Source organism: Lepidochelys kempii, chromosome 10 (assembly GCF_965140285.1).
Source record: "Lepidochelys kempii isolate rLepKem1 chromosome 10, rLepKem1.hap1, whole genome shotgun sequence".
NCBI classification, from domain to species: Eukaryota; Metazoa; Chordata; order Testudines; family Cheloniidae; genus Lepidochelys; species Lepidochelys kempii.
The window spans coordinates 73,945,159-73,965,659 of NC_136389.1; the positions used below are offsets into that span (position 1 = coordinate 73,945,159).

General features: G+C 41.4%; 1 protein-coding gene across 8 annotated transcripts in view; it reads left to right on the forward strand.

Annotated features, from left to right (window-relative positions):
* Positions 1-20,501, forward strand: part of MCTP2 (multiple C2 and transmembrane domain containing 2) — a 161,587-nt gene that overhangs the window by 129,915 nt on the left and 11,171 nt on the right. For 6 of the 8 annotated variants that reach the window (XM_073304233.2, XM_073304236.2, XM_073304237.2 and 3 more), the window contains 3 exons: positions 1,944-2,066; positions 4,919-4,960; positions 19,958-20,067. In XM_073304233.2, coding sequence (XP_073160334.2) covers positions 1,944-2,066; positions 4,919-4,960; positions 19,958-20,067 — 275 coding nt within the window. Of the gene's footprint in view, positions 1-1,943; positions 2,067-4,918; positions 4,961-5,533; positions 5,609-19,957; positions 20,068-20,501 lie in introns of those variants that run through there. The other 2 variants (XM_073304240.2, XM_073304239.2) reach the window with 2 other exon arrangements.

Below are 20,501 nucleotides of genomic sequence, written 5' to 3' on the forward strand. Positions count from 1 at the left end.
GACCAATCCCCAACTAAATCATCCCAGCCACGGCTTTGTCAAGCCTGACTTTAAAAACTTCAAAGGAAGGAGATTCCACCACTTCCCTAGGTAACGCATTCCAGTGCTTCACCACCCTCCTAGTGAAAAAGTTTTTCCTAATATTCAACCTAAGCCTCCCCCACTGCAACTTGAGACCATTACTCCTTGTTCTGTCATCTGCTACCACTGAGAGCAGTCTAGATCCATCCTCTTTGGAACCCCCTTTCAGGTAGTTGAAAGCAGCTATCAAATCCCCCCTCACTCTTCTCTTCCGCAGACTAAACAATCCCAGTTCCCTCAGCCTCTCCTCATAAGTCATGTGTTCCAGTCCCCTAATAATTTTTGTTGCGCTCCACTGGATGCTTTCCAATTTTTTCACATCCTTCTTGTAGTGTGGGGCCCAAAACTGGACACAGTACTCCAGATGAGGGCTCACCAATGTTGAATAGAGGGGAACGATCACGTCCCTCGATCTGCTGGCAGTGCCCCTACTTATACAGCCAAGAACGCCATTGGCCTTCTTGGCAACAAGGGCACACTGTTGACTCATATCCAGCTTCTCGTCCACTGTAACTCCTAGGTCCTTTTCTGCAGAACTGCTGCCTAGCCATTCGGTCCCTAGTCTGTAACGGTGCATGGGATTCTTCCGTCCTATGTGCAGGACTCTGCACTTGTCCTTGTTGAACCTCATCAGATTTCTTTTGGCCCACTCCTCTAATTTGTGTAGGTCCCTCTATATCCTATCCCTGCCCTCCAGTGTATCTACCACTCCTCCCAGTTTAGTGTCATCCGCAAATTTGCTGAGGGTGAAATCCACGCCATCCTCCAGATCATTAATGAAGATATTGAGCAAAACCGGCCCCAGGACCAACCCTTGGGGCACTCCGCTTGATACCAGCTGCCAACTAGACATGGAGCCATTGATCACTACCCGTTGAGCCTGACAATCTAGCCAGCTTTCTATCCACCTTATAGTCCATTCATCTAGCCCATACTTCTTTAACTTGCTGGCAAGAATACTGTGGGAGACAGTGTCAAAAGCTTTGCTAAAGTAAGGAATAACATGTCCACTGCTTTCCCCTCATCCACAGAGCCAGTTATCTCTTCATAGACGGCAATTAGATTAGTCAGGCATGACTTGCCCTTGGTGAATCCATGTTGACTGTTCCTGATCACTTTCCTCTCCTTTAAATGCTTCAAAATTGATTCGTTGACTGTGCATTGTGTGAAGAAATACTTTTTTTTGTTTGTTTTTAAACCTTCTGCCTATTAATTTCAGCATGTGACCCCTGCTTTTTGCATTTTGGGAAGGGGTAAATAACAGTTCTTTATTCTCTTTGTCCACACCATTCAACATGGGAGCTGCTTTGCCACCCCAGATGATGAGGAATCAGCTTGGGCACAGGGAAGAAGGAGCAGCAGATAATTAAAGCATTGTAAAAATCCACGGTCTAATCATCCCATGGGAGTGGATGTACAGCAGCACTTGGGGCAGAAGGTTTCCATCTCACTCACATCGAACCTGCTGGCTATTAGTGCTTAATGAAACTGAGTTGATTTGCCTCCTAAAGAGTAGCCAAGTGCATTTGTTACGAGCTGGCATTGGGGACAATGGCAGTCCAGACTTGGCAGGGTCCCAGTAAAGAGGGAATAATCCCCATACACTAGCATTATGTTGGTGGCCTTGTACTCTTCTGAGGAGATGGGGACAGAGAAGCTAACAAACGTCAGCCTAATGCATGAAACACAATGGAAAGAGAATAAGCTATCTGGGTAGATTTTCTTTATTGAAGGGATGTGGGTGGGAATGAGGTTAACAGAGATACAAGGATGCATGTTAGTAGGGATAATATTGAAGGGGTTTATTATGTTTCTCTTTAAACACTTGTTTTAATCCCCTCTTATTGCTTTGTCTCTCTTAGGTATTTGTGGTCACTGTTTGGCACATAGAGCTTTACATGGTGCCTCTGGCTTTGTTGCTGCTCTTTGTGTACAACTTTTCTCTGATCACAACAGGGAAGGTCAACAGTGCCCAGGACACCCAGGCAAGTAAAGTAAACTAATGTTTCAGGGCCAATTGTAATCTGCCTTTGAGCAAAAATGATCTTACAGTTTATGGGTTTTTAGCTAGTTCTATGTCCAAATGGTATTCTATTTCTAGGTTCCTGTCAAAAACAAAATAATAGTCTCTAGAGTTTTGTGGTTCATTTCATGTCATAAACCATTGTGGGACAAAACTTACTGCTCTTAAACAGCTGCAAAGTTTCAAATAGTTTTAATCAAAGAATGGGACAATACTTGGCCCTTGGATCTCTGATTGCAAGGAGGCATGATTTGAACCCCTGGGTCCATATCCAGCCCTGCAGTTTATTTTTCAGGAATGATTCAGGACTTCCTGGGGCTGAGGAAGGCCAACACAACCCCAAAAGAGAGGCCAGTTTTTAAGTCTATTCTGTGAGATCGATATCATCCTCGTCTTATTTTTACTCTGACTTTAAAAAGAAAAACAAAGCTGTTCAAATCCAGCTAGATTTCAGTTTTAGATCTGATTTTTGAATAAAAGTCTTTTCTGTGCAAAAGTAAATTGCAGAATGGAACTCTGTTATGATACAAAATGTCATTTCTGTGATGTTAATGTTAGCACTCTTCGAACATGTTATACATAGCACAGGTCATTGAAGTTAGAAAGAAATAGAGTAAATTAACACCTAGAAGATTCTGTTTCAAAGCTTTATGATAATTCTGATAATGACATCCAGGCAAATTCCCTTTTTGAAATGTTCATAGAAAAGCATTGTCATTTGTACACACAAAAAGCAACTTAACATAGTGCAACCACATGGAGATCTTAAATGAAGGAATAAATGGCATCCTAGGTCAAATATGTATTAAAAACATAATTTTAGCTAGTCAAGTTGTTCCTAGTGAAGTTTTGAGTCATTCCCAGGTCAAAAGTAGTTACAAGATGATGAAAATCATATTTCAGTAACAGGCGACTCTATGCAGATTTGACATGAGGATAAATGGTGAGAATCTGCTAATCTCCAATGTCGGGAAAGTCGGAAGTATTCATAAGTGTATTGTGTATGTTCCCTGAGTCCTTTATTCCATCACCAAAATAGGAATTTCCCACTGGGGAGAATCCAGGACAAATAGTTTATTAAATATAAAAGATAATCTATAAAATAATCTTGAGACTGACTAACCAGATAAAACCAGGAGAGTGCAGAGTTAATGGCTGCCACTGCCCATCGCTCATTCAGTGATGTGTTGTGTACCCTAGCAAACAGAATCTCACTGAAATCTTTATTGTGCTTGTGATGGATACCACAAAGTGCCATGCATACACAGCTGAAAAGTACAGAACAGCTATTTTCAACAAGACTTTGGTTAATCAAAAGTTGGTCACTTCCCCTACATATGCAACCTGGGAGTAAGGCACACCATATGTGCATATAGTAATGCCACTGACCTCAACAGGATGCTCTCCGGTAAGCAAAGTTACACATGTGCACCCAAGTGCTTTGCTGGATTGGAGCCTTACTGAGCCTCTAGCAGGTCAAAGCATCTTTAATATCCCTTGGATTCTTTTTCTGGTACCCAGATTCTGAGCTTTCTGAATTCCAACTCTGTATACCTCCTGTAGCTCAAAATAGGTAGTGTTGCTCTGAGTTGCATATGCTCTGGGTGGGAGGAGTGGGTAGTATAACTGTCCCTTTTTCAAAATACCAGTGGTTTGAGTACAATCCTATTCTTTCTGCTCATCCAGACCTTGGCTGCACATGGAGTAGCTTAGTTTTCTTCATGCCTACGTACCCATGTAAATTTTCAAAAACAAAATTCATTTTGTCCATTCTGAATGCACATCACGTTCTCTGGAAATGTGGAACCCGAACCATGTGCCTCAGTTTCCTGAGCTGTAAAATGGGGATAATATTAACCTAGTGTACATTACTAGGTTTCTGTGAGGCTATAATCATCAGGACTTGCAATATGTTTTAAGAATCTCAGGTGGGAGCTGCCATAGATATGGAAAATATTATTATTACTATTAACCTAGCTACGCAAGGCATTTCAGCAAAGACATTGGCAGATCTGGAGGTAGGACTCACATATCCTAGCTCTGAGGCCCTTGCTCTGATGAATAGATACCACTACCTCCCTAAATAAAGCAACCTTTAATTATGATCCTTCACATCCCAACATTTCAGTGATGTTTAAACATTTTAATATGGTAATTCAACTCTTCCTATTGAATAAGCAAGACCTAAATTAACTTGGAGGATCCTGTTAAAGGCTCAGCTAGAAAAACGCTTGAATTGAAAGCCAGGGGTCCCTAAGTTCACACCCTAGCCAAGTCTTTTGTTTTCTTCCCTACCTGTCAGAGTGGGAGTCAAACTGAAGGAATAATGCTGTATAGAAATCTGTATGTGATTCTTGAGATTGATTATGTTCATACTAATGTATTTTCTTCTGTCTAATGTTTCTGTAATGGCCCTAAAGGGAGAGAGCAGTCATTGTAGCAGTGAGGATAGAACAAACTGAGTATAGAATCTTCAGCCTTGACATACCAACTGGTTCATTTATCAGACTAAGAACAAAGCTGTTTACAGACAGTAGAACTTGGCAATGAATTTAAAAGCCTGTTGCCTTCAGACTGCTGGGCTCAGCCACAAATACCTCGATGTAGACTTAAAATTTGCATAGGTTATTGCGTGCTATTGTTCCTGATCTTGGGGGGGAAAAGACCTTGAACATAGAGTAATAAAATAAAAATGGTAGTTTAAAAAAATGGTTTAGAACTAAATGTACCAAATGAAATGTGATAAAAGTTATGTAAATGTTTTGAACCTCTGACTGTCAATGAGGAATTTTAATATGGACATATGTTTTTCAGGAGACTACATACCTGGATGAGGATGAAGATGAGGATGACAAGGTAAGTGTGTCACATGTAGGTACACCAGTTAGAATGAAATAATGCAAATGATGCAGTCTTACTCCAGGAGATTGTGGTTTATACTCTGCACGGGCTGCGGGGTGGGGGAAGAGGCGGTTTCTATTAATGATGGGCAAACCTGAGAATATCTGAGGTTTCATTTGGATAAGCATTCCAAAGTGTGGATGCCTATTTGAAGCTTATAAAAACTGATGTCCCTTTGGAGTCCCCAAAAGTGTGCTAGAAATCACGGGGAAAATTGTACTCTTTTGGGTACAATATTTCTTAACAATTCCAGTTCTGAATCTCAGATGGAAATTCTATCTGAATAACATTTCTTGTGGTATTGAGGCATTTCCAGTTTTTGTCCAAGTTGGAGACCAGAAATGCTGAGATTTGTGGAGGGCTGGGGAGAGTTATCTCAATATTTCAGACCCTCCAAAAATGTTGGTTTTAGTTTGGCTCCTGAAATGTACAAAGGATTGCGGTTGAAGAGAGGTGCCTCTTAGTTTATCTGAATATACTTGCTCATCCTCCCGCTTCATTCTGAAAAATACATCGGATTCTTTCCAGTTTATCAAACCAAGATGACAAATGATAAAAAGGATTAGAAGGCATGACATATGAAGAAAGATTACAAGAACTTAATATATACATCTTACAAAAAAAACATAACTAAGTGAAGGGGAATCTGATAGTCTATAAATTCTTTCAGAACTAAAAGGTAAGGAATTATTTAATGAATAACTGTTAGCAAAAGGAATTTAGATTTTAGGGCATAAATATTCACAAGGTTATGTGCAACTTGCAAAATTTCATAATAACTTGGCATGCCATTTCTTGAATATTCCATAGGTTAATAGAACGTTGAAATTAACTGTTCAGTAGTAAATCAAAGTCATAGTTAGTATACAAACCCTTAACATTACCCACTTGTGTACATTAGGGTTCGATCTAAACAAGCTATTTGCTGGGAACAACTTCTTTACATTTAGCTTACTGTTCTGTCGGAAATTTAAAAAAACTGAGCAGAAATCTGAGTTTCATACAGCTACCAGTTATTATTCAAAACTATGTAACAAATAATTTATTTCAGACTGTGGATTCCTCACAATCTATATACCACAACTATCAGTTCAAGTCTTCTCATTTATAATTCACTGTTTGCATTGTGTGATTGGTCAACTAACTCAAATGTTGTTGTTTCTGCTGAGTGAATGATCCTAAAGTCAACAAGAATCTTTCTTGATGGCCACTGAATGCTTCTGGTGCTAATATTTGTGCTCTGACATATTTGTGCTAGTGTTCCCAGGTGAATATTCTTCCAAACAAAAGTCACTGTGCACTGAAATTTGCAGAAAATTAATGAAAAGTAAATTGACTATTTTTATTTGAATAAATCTTTATCATTACATTTTTGGTAGTATTTGTCCAACTGTAATCATGATAGTCTGATTCACATATTAGCACATTATATCATTCCTCCCGCTTATTTTATGCTTACAATAAAGCATGGCTAACATGTTCAAACTAAGAGTTGCATGATTTTCCATGGAGTGGTGGATGTTCAGCATGTCTGAAAATCAGAGGAGTTTCCTAACTTTAGGCACCAGATTTGAAAATGCGAGCCTTCATCTTTATTGGTGTATGGCCTCATTCTTCAGTGTTTACTCACTTGGACAGGCCTATTCGCTTTCGTTTTACCACATTACTTTTCTTCATTTGTGCATGCTGCTTCAGAGAAAACTATCTACCTTGTCTTAAAGCTCTAGACAGTTAAACCATGAATTTGACTGTAATATGTGCCTGTGACCATGGTTTAGAACAATAAAACAAGTCTCACTGGTGTGTGGAGGGGGAGGGAGGGAGGTGGTTCTGTTTTGCTATGTAGAGGCACACAGTACATTTCACCTTATGTAAAAAAGGGGGGAAAGGACATTTGAAGATTTGTTAAATAAGCGTTTTGTCCAAAATTGGCAGAGGACTATGCAATAAATGAATATACTACAAAGCCAAAATATTTAGGTCCAGTTTTATACTGATGTAACTACACCAATTTCTATAGGGTTTTTGCACATGGATAACTGAGATATGAGTCTAATTGCTCTGCATTTTGCACTTCTCCAAACTTGACCTTATTCTTCTTTTACCACTTTGGTTTTGGAATGCTCCTGAGAGACAATGTTCAAAATGCTGGTTATTTGGGAGGACCATGATGCTGTGGTCAGTGTTGCTTCTAGACCTCACTGCTATATGCATTAAGTACTCATGATACCTGGCAACTCATGAAACTGGGTGGAGCTATTCATAGCAGAGGCAGCTGCTGTGCCAACTCTGTTATTACATTATCAGGTGCCCATCACCATAATACTTCATAGCTAAATCTCACCATAACCATACCATGTAACCTCTATTAAAGTATTAACTTAGACCCTTGTATGACCATCCTGTCAAGTGTACTCCCTTTTTGGATAGTAAGCGAAATGGCATGTGTGCATTGAGGGGAGCCTAGATCCTTAAGTACATTTAGCTGTGCTCAGTATCTTCATAGTTTTTTCAAGTGCGGTAGTGATAGGGGTGGTCGGAACACCCTTGCGAATTAAAGAAAAATGAGTTTGATGACATTATCTCTATGCAATGTCTGCATTTAAAAGAAAAATATACATTTTTTTCCTATTACAGGAACTCCTAAAGTTGAAATCTGCTAGTAGGGTCATAGTATACAAGGTCACTGTTTCTGTTTCCTGTCATTAATGTGTTGTATCAAAATACTCGCACACATAGCTCTTCTGGATTCTGTTGCATGTTAGACATAACAGACCGTGCTTCTGGGAACTGTAACACGACCCCTGAGAGATGAACTGTTTACAAATTATAAACACACAGACGCTTAGTTCAAAAACAGAAGAGCAGATTAACTCCCTTCCACCTAAACGATCAGTCTTGAAAATGACAAGGCTTAATTGCTAGCTCCTCCTTTCCCCACAAATGCCGACACAGAAGACTGTGAAAGATAAGAATGCTTCGTCCCTTTGGCACAATCTGCTCAGTGGATGAATGCCTTCTCGGATTCTTGCCATCTTGGATGCAGATTTCAGACTCTGGGGTCTGTCAGGCTATAGCTGTCTGGAGCGGGGATTGTTTTAAAATTACATCACTGTGGCATCTTTCACCCTCCAATACAAAGGTATAGAAAAGTTGCATACAACTCATAAGGATTTTGTAATACTCTTTTGGAAGTGGCATGGAATCTTTCATGACCTCAGGTTGTCGGGATCTTAGTTTTTCTTTTCCTACAAAAGAGACCAAACAAAGTTGCTGCCAATACCGGGTTTGGAAATTGGTTCAGCAGAAACTCGAAGGAAGGATGATCAAGTGATTAGGGCACTAACCTACGGTTGGTTCCTTGCTCTGCCACAGACTTCCTGCATGGCAAGTCATTTAGCTTCTGCGCCTCCATTCCTCATCTATAAAACAGGGATAATAGCAGTGCCTCATCTTGCAGGTGTGTGGTGAGGTTAAATACATTAAAGATTGGCAGGTGCTGCAGGGGGCATATAAGTTACCATAGATAAATAAGGAAGACTGCTCACTACTGAATTGATTCCATTTTCTGCAGCATCACCTGTTACTTTGGGGGTCTCCCATCCAAATAGTGAGTAGCACAGCCCTGCTAAGCTACTGAGATGCAATGAGATCAAATCAAATAAGGCTATGGCTGCAAGCAGGGTTATTTACTAACTTCCAAGAAATATAAAGTGTCTTATGCTTGGAAAAGAAATCCCCAAAGGAAAAAAAAGGCATTTTTTCTGATATAAGAAAATTTCTGTTGTACTAGTTGGTACCAAAAATACACCAAGTTTTACAAGCATCGTTCAGAAAGGCTCCAGCCAAACAAATAAAAGTCAGATTCGTCCAGTAGCAAACAGCTGACATTTTCCATTTGTGTTAGATTTAGCATGTGGAAACCTTCTGTATGAATCTTATTTGTACGGGTGGTTTACAATGAAAATTGCATTAATTTTCTCCACAGTAAAGGTCAGTAATTGAAACATGAACCAAGAGTCTATTGTGTAAGACGATATATCCCTATACTTAGGAAAGGTCACTCAAGACAATATCATCTCATTGTTTTCATTCCTTAGGGTAAAAACAATTGCATTAGGGTTTTTTCACCCCTTCAATTTAACAATCACATATAATATTTCCACATCTCCCATTAATATCACTGAAGACTAAAGATGATAAAGGCTTGAAAGTACAATAAGCTACAAAGAGCGTTCTTGTGCTAACAATGCTGTTTTAATACTAGCTGTCTGATAGACAAGGATGTTTCACCAGATCATGTAATGAAAGAAAATTAAGAGCATTCTACAGCCATATAAATAAGAAGAAAACAAAGAAAGAAGTGGGACCGCTAAACACGGAAGACGGAGTGGCGGTTAAGGATAATCTAGGCATGGCCCAATATCTAAAGAAATACTTTGCCTCAGTCTTTAATGAGGCTGATGAGGATCTTAGGGATAATGGTAGCATGACAAATGGGAATGAGGGTATGGAGGTAGATATTACCATATGTGAGGTAGAAGCGAAACGCGGACAGCTTAATAGGACTAAATCGGGGGGCCCAGATAATCTTCGTCCAAAAATATTAAAGGAATTGGCACATGAAATTGCAAGCCCATTAGCAAGAATTTTTAATGAATCTGTAAACTCAGGGGTTGTACCATATGACTGGAGAATTGCTAACATAGTTCCTATTTTTAAGAAAGGGAAAAAAAGTGATGCGGGTAACTACAGGCCTGTTAATTTGACATCTGTAGTATGCAAGGTCTTGGAAAAAATTTTAAAGGAGAAAGTAGTTAAGGACATTGAGGTCAATGGTAAATGGGACAAAATACAACATGGTTTTACAAAAGGTAGATCATGCCAAACCAACCTGATCTCCTTCTTTGAGAAAGTAACAGGTTTTTTTTAGACAAAGGAAACACAGTGGATTTAATTTACCTAGATTTCAGTAAGGCGTTGGATACTGTGCCACATAGGGAATTATTAGTTCAATTGGAAAAGATGGGAATCAATACAAAAATTGAAAGATGAATAAGGAATTGGTTAAAGGGGAGACTACAGTGGGTCATACTGAAAGGTGAACTGTCAGGCTGGAGGGAGGTTACCAGTGGAGTTCCTCGGGGATCGGTTTCGGGACCAATCTTATTTAATCTTTTTATTACTGATCTTGGCACAAAAAGTGGGAGTGTGCCAATAAAGTTTGCGGATGATACAAAGCTGGGAGGTATTGCCAATTTAGAGAAAGACCGGGATATCATACAGGAGGATCCGGATATCCTTGTAAACTGGAGTAATAGTAATAGGATGAAATTTAATCATGAGAAGTGAAAGGTCATGCATTTAGGGATTAATAACAAGAATTTTAGTTATAAACTGGGGACGCATCAATTAGAAGTAACGGAGGAGGAGAAGGACCTTGGAGTATTGGTTGACCACCGGATGTCTATAAGCCGCCAATGTGATATGGCTATGCAAATAGCTAGTGCGGTCTTGGGATGCATCAGGCGAGCTATTTCCAGTAGAGATAAGGAGGTATTAGTACCGTTATACAAGGCACTGGTGAGACCTTACCTGGAATACTGTGTGCAGCTCTGGTCTCTCATGTTTAAGAAGGATGAATTCAAACTGGAACAGGTACAGAGAAGGGCTACTAGGATGATCCGAGGAATGGAAAACCTGTCTTATGAAAGGAGACTCAAGGAGCTTGGCTTGTTTAGCCCATCCAAAAGAAGGCTGAGGGGAGATATGATTGCTCTCTATAAATATATCAGAGGGATAAATACCAGAGAGGGAGAGGAATTTATTTAAGCTCAGTACCAATGTGGACACAAGAACAAATGGATATAAACTGACCATCAGGAAGTTTAGACTTGACATTAGATGAAGGTTTCTAACCATCAGAAGAGTGAAGTTCTGGAACAGCCTTCCAAGGGAAGCAGTGGGGGCAAAAGACCTATCTGGCTTCAAGATTAAACTTGATAAGTTTATGGAGGAGATGGTATGATGGGGTAACATGATTTTGGCAATTAATTGATCTTTAACTACTAAAGATAAATAGGACCAATGGCCTGTGATAGAATGTTAGATGGGGTGGGATCTGAGTTATGACAGAGAATTCTTTCCTGGGTATCTGGCTGGTGAATCTTGCTCACGTGCTCAGGTTTCAGCTGATCACCATATTTGGGGTCTAGAAGGAATTTTCTTCCAGGGCAGATTGGAAGAGGCCCTAGGGGTTTTTTGCCTTCCTCTGCAGCTTGGGGCACGGGTCACTTGCTGGAGGTTTCTCTGCACCTTGAAGTCTTTAAACCATGATTTGAGGACTTTAATAGCTCAGACATAGGTGAGAGGTTTATTTCAGGAGTGGGTGGATGAGATTTGGTGGCCTGCATTGTGCAGGAGGTCAGACTAGGTGATCATAATGGTCCCTTCTGACCTCAATATCTATGAGTCTATGAGCATGAAAGCTTCTTTAGTAGCATGAATACTCCCTCCTAGATCATTGGTGTCTCTTGATTTCAGCCTGTCACTACTGCTCAGTGAAGTTATTTATAGGAACACTGGTACACCATGGATATAGACATAGCAGTAATATTTTCTAGGAACAAGATAGAAATGTAAGGGCTGGCTCCTCCAGTCTGGGTAAGCTGTGCTCGGGGCAGGACTTTAGAGGGGGAGTATAAAGGAGCTCTAAATAAACTCTGTCCCAATTTTGCAACCATATGGGGACTAATCTGGTTTCAGGTAATACTTAGGGCAGCCTTATAGCTACTGTAAGTTACACCTGGCTACCTATGGACCCAAATGGCCAGTTTGACAAAGGGGGAGTACAGGGATTGCTCTTGCCGTGCCCCTTTCCTCCTGGAAACCTCTCTTACACCAGAAAGTGGAGAGGTGGTTCTTATCATTATTTATACTATTATTATTTATTATTTATATTGTGGTAACACCTAGAGGTCCCAGTCCCATTGTGCTAGGTACTGTACAAACACAAATCCAGGCCCCAAAGCGCTTATGGTCTCAGTGGAAAAAATAAGAGACAACAGGTGTATACAACAAACAGATGGGGAAGGGGGGAGGAACTGCAAGGTCACAGCAAGACAATACTGATTAGCATGATGAGCAGTGGTTACAGCACACCAGTTTTGAAAATATGCCCCTTTCAGGCCAATGGTGCTCTCATTTGTGTCACTCTGAAATAATGCCATTAACTTGAATGGAGTTGTCATGAATTTCACATCATTGTAACTAAGAGCATAATTTGGACCTTATATGTCACTCTAGAATGTATACTTTCCTCTATTGTTCATTGACTAGTTCAGATACATTCAGATTTCCATTGGCAGGCAGGCATATTTTCAGCATGGTGTTAAAAAATAGAAATCCTGAAATGTACAACTGCCTATCATCTTTGGATTGTATGAAGTAGGTGTACAAATCTAGGCATGCATTGTGTACATTTACCCCTCCTTCTGTTAAGTAATGAGAATCCTCCAGCAGCAGACAATAGATGTAATAAAGGGCAAGAAAGTGTCTTTGCAACACAGGTTGTTGGGATCATTTCAGTCTATTCAAAGGCCATAATGGAGAAGCACAAATCAGAGTCCAGTTCAAGGTTGCTGTGCTCATTTTCAAAGCACTGCATGAAATTCATCTTAGCTACTAGAGAGACTCTCCCCCTCCATGACCACTACTGCCTACAACAGCCTTATTACACTGGAACAATGAAACTGTCAGCCACCAACAGGGAGAGACTTCTAAGCAGAGGAAACAAAACCTCCACAGGAACTGGGCCAAGACTATGGAACTTGCTGCTAGAATGACCAAGAACCTCATGTTCAGAGTAAAATACAAAACCTACCTCTTTGCCTAAGCCTTCTTCTCATTAAATGACATGAACTTACTCTTGGGACATACTCATGTACTACACTGATTAGATTATGCCAATATATCAACCTACATAGATTCACGATCAACCCATGTTGATACAAACAACTTCCTTAAATATTAGGGCAGCTGTTACAACTGAGAGTACCTTGACCTGGCAGAATATGGAGATTCATTCTCTCCCCTATACAGTCAATAACAGTTGGGGACAATTCTCTGAGGTTTATAATCCATTAAATCCTTTTGATTTCAAAGGATACACATCTGTGAATATATTGGTCTTTGGGAATCTTTCTTTGGCAAAGATGGGTTTGAAACACCATACTATGGCATAGTGCATGACAGTTACAACGAAAATCAAGCATTGGTAAAGTCTGCATTTCTTTAAATGACCACAACATATTTTTTAAACCCAAAAGAACAACAGAGCAAGAAGCCATGCATGCCTGAGTGTTTTGGATTTTTTTTTTAAAGTCAATCCTGTTTGTTCTTAATACACTGGAGAAATCGTACCTAGTATATTGGACAAATCCCATTAAAGCATTACCCATGTTATGCTTTCAAGGACAATGTCAGTTTGGGTTATCTTCTGCATAAAAGCTGATCATGATAGTTAGACCTGCCCAAGAGCTAGTCAAACTTTCACAACAGATTTTTTTTCCTGAAAATTTCTAGGTTTTCATTCATGAATTTTTTTTATTTTTATTTTTTGGGACCTGTCTCACCCCTTTATTACTCTTTTTGTGATTTGCCACTATTATTTTTTTTCCTTTATATCCTCTTCTCTCCCCCAAACGTCCCTTGGGTTAATATGTGCGTTTCCTATGGCATGCCAAAAATCTGTTGATGAATACCAGTTGTATGAAAGTTACATGCAACATTTCTTTTTTGTGTGAGTGTTTTATGTAACTAAACTGAAATCCGAGTGGTATAAAGCCATTTAGGAATTGTTTGTGATTTCAAGCTTGAAGTCTCAGTTATACAATACATTACCATATGAGTCAGCAGTGCACTTAGAGAACAGCATTAGAAACTGTCCTTGAATTTGTAATGTAATAGATTAACAAACACATACTATATTGGATGTTTCCATAGGAAGAAATTTAAAGGACAGATAATAAGGTGCATGGTTTTAACCGTGAGGGTGATTAAACATTGGAGCAAACTTTCAAGGGAAGTGGTGCATTCTCCGTCTCTGGATGTCTTAAGTTAAGCCTGCATGCCTTTCTGGAAGACGTGCTTAGTCAAACACAAGCCATTGAACTCAATACAGGAATGTAGTGGGGCAGCTGCCCCACTCCAGGAGGACAGGGGTTAAAAGCAGCACTGGAGAGGGCTGTGGCTGGGATAAAAGGAGTGTGAGCAGCTGAGGGAGTAGCTGACCACAGGTGTGGCCAGCTCAATCAGGGCCTGGCTGGCCCTGATAAGGGGGCTGGGGGGCCAGGAGCTGAAAGAGTCTCTCTCTAGCTTTGGAGAGAGATGAACTTAGCTGCCCGAAGGAGCAAAGGTACCCGATGCAGAGCAGTGCTGGGGAAAGGCAAGAGGAGCTGGGGAGCTCAAGCCTGGCAACTCCCCAGGCTGAGGCCTTGTTTAAGGCCCAAGCAGGTCCTGGAGCCTGTAGAGGCGCTGCGTCGGTGAGCCTGCGATCCGCTACACAGAATAACTAGATGAAATTTTATGGCCTGTGTTGTACAGGAGGTCAGACTAGATGATCTAACAGTCTCTCTTCTGTACTTAAAATCTGTGCATCTATAGTTCCTAATGATTTCAACAGGGAAGTCTGGGTCTAGTAAACATATCTGACCAGTCATGGATTTCTGTTTATTGTAAGAGATTTTTCCCCCCTTCATATTTCACACAATTTCAAAATGAAGTCATTCTCATCAGTTTTAAAGCTGAAGTGAAATTTCTTTTGTTACTGTCCCTTACTTTCTGGGAAATTTATTAAATTTCAGTGAGATGAAGTTGAGAGATTTGTACATAACTCTTCAAGTGAATTTATGTGGGCCAATTATTCGCTGCCATAACCAGTGATGAGCTGCCAAAATCTTAACAACCAGTTCCCGCCTCACCCCATGAGGGGTTGTGTCCCCCACGCCCCGGGGACTCCTTCCCCATCCAACCCCCCATGGTCCTTGATGCCTCCCCCCGGGACCGCTGCCCCATCCACCCCCCTCCCCTTTCCCCTGACTGCCCCCAGAACCGGGCAGGAGGGTCTTGTGGGCCACCGTAGTGGGTGCCCACGCCGCCCAGCCCCTAAGAGCCAGAGGGACCTGCTGGGGGGCAAGGTGGGGAATCCCGGCAATGCTTACCTGGGGCAGCTCCCAGGAAGCAGCCGGCAGGTCTCTCTGGCTCCTAGGGACGGGGTAGCATAGCTGGGGGGGGGAGACACTGATCACATCAAAAGTGGTGCCTTAGGCATCAACTCCGTGGGTGCTCCGAGGCTGGAGCACCAACAGGGAAAATTTGGTGGGTGCACAGCACCCACCGGCAGCTCCCTGCCCTGCCCCACGTCTGGCCCCAGCTCACCTCACCTCTGCTCCGCCTCCGCCCCTGAATGCGCCACCCCACTCCGCTTCTCTGCCCCGCTTCTTGCAAATCAGCTGTTCGGCGGGAAGCTGGGGAGGGCTGAGAAGCAGGCGGCGGCTTCACACTCAGGCCGAGGGTGGCGGAGGCGAGCTGGGGCGGGGAGCGGTTCCCCTGCGCACTCCCCCTCCTCCCCCGGGTTACCTGCTGCAGCGCAGGCGGCCCTCCTCGCGCTTCCCCCCCCCGCCCCAGTTCCCCTCCTCTCCACCTCTGCCTCCCTGGGCCTGAGCGTGAAGCTGCCGCCTGCTTCTCAGCCCTCCCTGGCTTCCTGTGCGAACAGCTGATTCACGGGAAGCGGGGGTGGGGGGCGGAGAAGCAGAGCGAGGCGGCGCATTAAGGGGAGGAGGCGGAGTGGAGGTGAGCTGGGGTGAGGAGCTGCCGGCGGGTGCTCTTTACCCACCAAATTTTCCCTGTGGATGCTCCAGCCCCGGAGCACCCATGGAGTTGGTGCCTAAGGTGCCACTTTTGACCATTGTTAAATTTAGAAGCCCTTTTAGAACCGGTTGTCCCTCGCGGGACTATCGGTTCTAAAAGGGCTTCTAAATTTAACAACCGGTTCCAGCGAACCAGCTCCAGCTCACCACTGGTCATAACTCTAATAAAGAGTGAAAGGTGGAAACACCTTTCCTTACATAGGCAAAGGCTTTGTATCTTGCTTTTTAAGTTCAGGCTGATGTGTGTGTGTTGGACACAAAAGACTTAATTTCTGAATTCGCTGAACTTTTTTTTTTTCCTGACATGGTTAATCTTTTGTAAGACCCCTTTGTGTTTTTGTTCATGCAATTAGTATAGAAATGAAGGTTTTGTTAAATCAGGATACGCATGGAAGATTTAAAGTAACATACTGATTATATAATTAATTCGCAGTTGTACATTTATTTTGATGGTGTTAATGCTTTCCCAGAGGCTGAAACTAGTTTGATTCTACCTACAGTGCTGTGATCAGCTGAGAAATAGGGAAGAAAAAGGCCTTGAAGAAATGGGGATTTCACTATTCATTTGAAGAAAAAATGATTTGCTGGAAACAGGCAGGATCGTTTATTTTAAATTTAAACTTAAACAAAGACGTTATGAGCTAAGGTTTTAAACAGTGGGTGTCCAGACTTTTTTCTTTTTTACTGGGCCAATTACACATTGACTTGAGACACCTCCGGCCACAAAGTCATGGTACAATAATATCAAAAGGAGTGTAATGCTGTGGAATCTTCAGCCTTGTGTACTTTGGAAAGAGTATGGAAGTGAAATCCTCCTTTGAATTCATTCTACATCGGACTCAAATGTAGTACATTTATTGATGCTCAAACAAAGCTTTTTACATGATGATTGCCTGTATTTATTTCTATATAACAAAGAGCAGTGACTCTATCTTCATGACTTTAGAACGTTCGGTCTTGCATCATTTCTTGGGTCCAGTATACTGTGGGGTGCAAACTTCAATAGGAGCTGAGGCTGCTCAGAACCTCACAAGGGGTCAAAGAACGTTGGAAAATCAGGCCTTTATTGTGCATCGTTTATCTTCTTTTGTGTCACTTAATGAGTTATGCTTTGTGTGTCTGGAGTTAGGGTCCTGGTACTAATTGCCACTCCCCCCATCGCTCCCCAAGTACGTAACACAGAATGAGGCATAGAAAAAAATCCTGGAATTTTCAAATGATCCTTGCAAAAAAACATTAGTGTGTAAGTACATCACAAGAGCAACCCAGATTACTCGCTAATCAGAATCTGATTTCAGTGACAGCACTTGTTAATTATTTCTGTAGACTACACACACACACACGCACTTTTCTGTCCTGTATGTTTTATATTACAAATTGGAAATGCCACTATCTAGCAGTGACTTTGTGTGTGTGCATATGTGTATGCTAAGTAAGGAAACGCATATGATTGCTATTATATCCTTCAGAATGAATCACTGTTTTGTTTTTCTGAGGCAGCTTGGTAGCTGCAGCAGAAGTAATGTTGCGTGTGTTAAACTGTGTTATCACCGCATTTCGTAGCTCAATCGGAGATGTGTAAATAAAGTCAGCATGATGCAGATAGTGCTGCCAGATTATCTTCGTACAACTCTGGGCAGCAAGAGTAGGCTTGCCCTGGAAGATCACTTTTGGAAATTTCTTGCCTTCCCTCCAACTACAAGTTGGACAGAACTAGATAATTACTGGGTTGGCTCTCCAGTTTTTGCTCTGTGTTCCACTTGTATGTAAGGTGCATAACAGCAGTGTAGAAATAGTTTAAAATAACCATGACATCATTTAATTCTGACCCTAACAAGGTTATAACTGGACCTGTGTGAAAATGACTGGGTTTTTTTTTTCTGTTTTGTCATTAAACGGTTATTTTGTTCTGGGTCATTTCACATTTAAAAAATTCTGTGAAAGTACTTTTTCATACTCAAATGTGATATTTAAAATTCCACTTCTTTTCATAGCACAGTGACGTATATGTAAAAGGAATATCCAAATATTTAAATTTGATCACATCATGAATTTTTGTTTAAAATTTACTTTGAGAGGAAAAAAAGGACTATGTGTTATTTAAAAATATATTTTGGAGGAGAGGGGGAGGAAGACGTGGCTGTTGTCTCAGAGGTTGTTGATTGGCATCCCATCACTCTAGCAGGAGCTGAGGATAGGGAGTCTGTGTCAGGTACACACAAACTCCTCTCCAAGTGACCTACTGCTGAAAGGGAAATAGTGATGAACCTTCCACCATTCCATCTGATGGCTGTAGACCCTATCAATCTGTTCTAAGCGGGGGCAAGGACATGGCAGAGGATGGTAGGGTGATGTGCAGAGGCAGAAATACAGGGATGTTCCAAGTGTGAGTATGTGTGGTGCCCTAGATTACCTTCATCTGGCCCTAGTAACTGGGGAAATAGGTGAGCATGCAAGGGGCTGGTAGCACCACTCCTACAGGCTCCTCCCAGTCTGGGCTTTAATTGGTTAAAACACATTTCCACCAGCCCCCTCAAATTGGACTATTCTTGGACAATCAAAATGCAATGTAAAAACCTCTATATCCAGGTGTTTGAATTTTGTACAGAATGAATGTTTTGCACACTTCTAGTTAGAATGTTTGTAGCCATACTAACTTGCGTGCAAAGAAATGTAATGTTAACACTGATAATTGTACCCTGATTTCCATGGCTGATTTAAACCATGCTGATTTTAATGCATTCTTTGCTTTCATTTTATTGCTGCACATTGGTTTCCTGTAATCCTGTGGCCTAAAATAAGCAGTAAGCTTATTTCGCCACCAGAAGCAAAAATCCAAACCCTGAAGAATTTTGAGTGAAAATGGCAAAGTTCATAGTTTTGGAGAGGGTTGGAATCTTTAGGGTTTGTTGTGGAATTGTAATGTTTAGTGATTTGAGTCAGAGGAAATGCTCTATGCTTTTGGCTTTGCATGGAAATACTTGTGAAGCAAAGACAGTGGTTATATATGAGTCTGTACAGGGCACGTATAACAAGTGTTGCTGAAAATAGATTGGGCAAAAAGACTCAACTGTGTCTTGAACAGACAGGTGTATAGAAATGATATGGTGGGAAGTAGAGCATATTAGAGTGTTTGATTGGACTAGCAATACCATGATCACAAAGAAATTTGGACATTACATGATAAAAGGGGAAAGAATATCAGAGAGGAAAATCAGATCTCTAGGACAGTTCTCACCTGGTTCTAAAGTTCAGTAGAAATGATTAGGTTAACATATGACACACTCAAAGATTGACCTGTAAGTCTGATATTGTTTTGAAGCAAGACTGGGTTATTAACACTTACTGAGCGAGAATGGTGGAGGCATATTGGGTGCTGGGAGAGACCAACCCAAGAGATTGGAAATAATTTAATTTTACATTTGGTCACTTGACACATACTTGTGTATAGAGTAATGTAATGGCTGTCGATAAGGCTATGAAGCTTGTGAATCCTGTCTTGAGCAGGGAATTAGATGAACAGTTTCATGCAAGGAATGTGGGAACTCATTTGTGTGGTATATTGTGTTTGCATCAGAAAACCATCGCCCAATTTAGCAGAATTTGTATATTTAGCAGTAATTGCTTCTGAGTGAGCTTGATCCTGCAAGATTCTGAGCACCTGCAGATCCTCAGCACGTCTCCTAATCAGGTTCTCAATGCAAAGTCTAGTGCAGGTCAACATCAAGCAAGAATTGCAGGTCTGGGATGAGATGCATTTACCTGTCAGGCCTCTGTGGGGTAGATGATCACTGTTGGAAAAGGACCTGTGCTCACCTGAAGGGGTGGGGTGGAGGGGGGAGATACACAAAGTAATGTAGTATATTATAAATGTATTGTACATACATTTAAACTACTGTGTGTATTCTCTCCTGCTCCCAGCTGAACATCCACATGTGTGGATATGAAAATCTATTATATACCTATTTTGTCTATGAACACATTAGGAAATGGAAAATAAATTAAAATTTGGTTTACTTTTCAGGAATCTGAGAAAAAGGGATTAATTGAAAGAATCCACATGGTGCAGGATATTGTTATAACTGTTCAAAACATCTTAGAAGAAATAGCCTCATTTGGAGAAAGAATTAAAAAGTAAGTGAATGTTTTGTTGCCAGGCCCTAAAATGTTTAGGACAGTGCAAAGGTGCATAGCTATAAGTAAGGAAATAAATTCCTCCCTCAGAGAGTGGCTGGGAGTTGTAGGGGAAGAGCCCGGCCAGGCCTGGCTCCATTTCTTCTCCCCAGCAGTGGTACCACAGAAGACAGCTCAAAGTAGAGAGGACAAAAGTTAGCAGCAGCACTGCCTCTTCCCAGCTCTCCCCAGTGTGCTGCCCTCAGCCCCCTTTCTTATCTACCTCCATGGATGAGGGTAGGGAATGGGGGACTCTGACCTGTGGGTCCAGGGACTCTGCTGCTGGAGGGAGGTGGTCACAGAGGTGCAGTTGAGGGTATTCCTCCGGTTCATCCTCTGTCTTTGAACTAGGTGGGGATTAATGCCTGAAGCTTTCTTCCCATCATTCCTCCCAA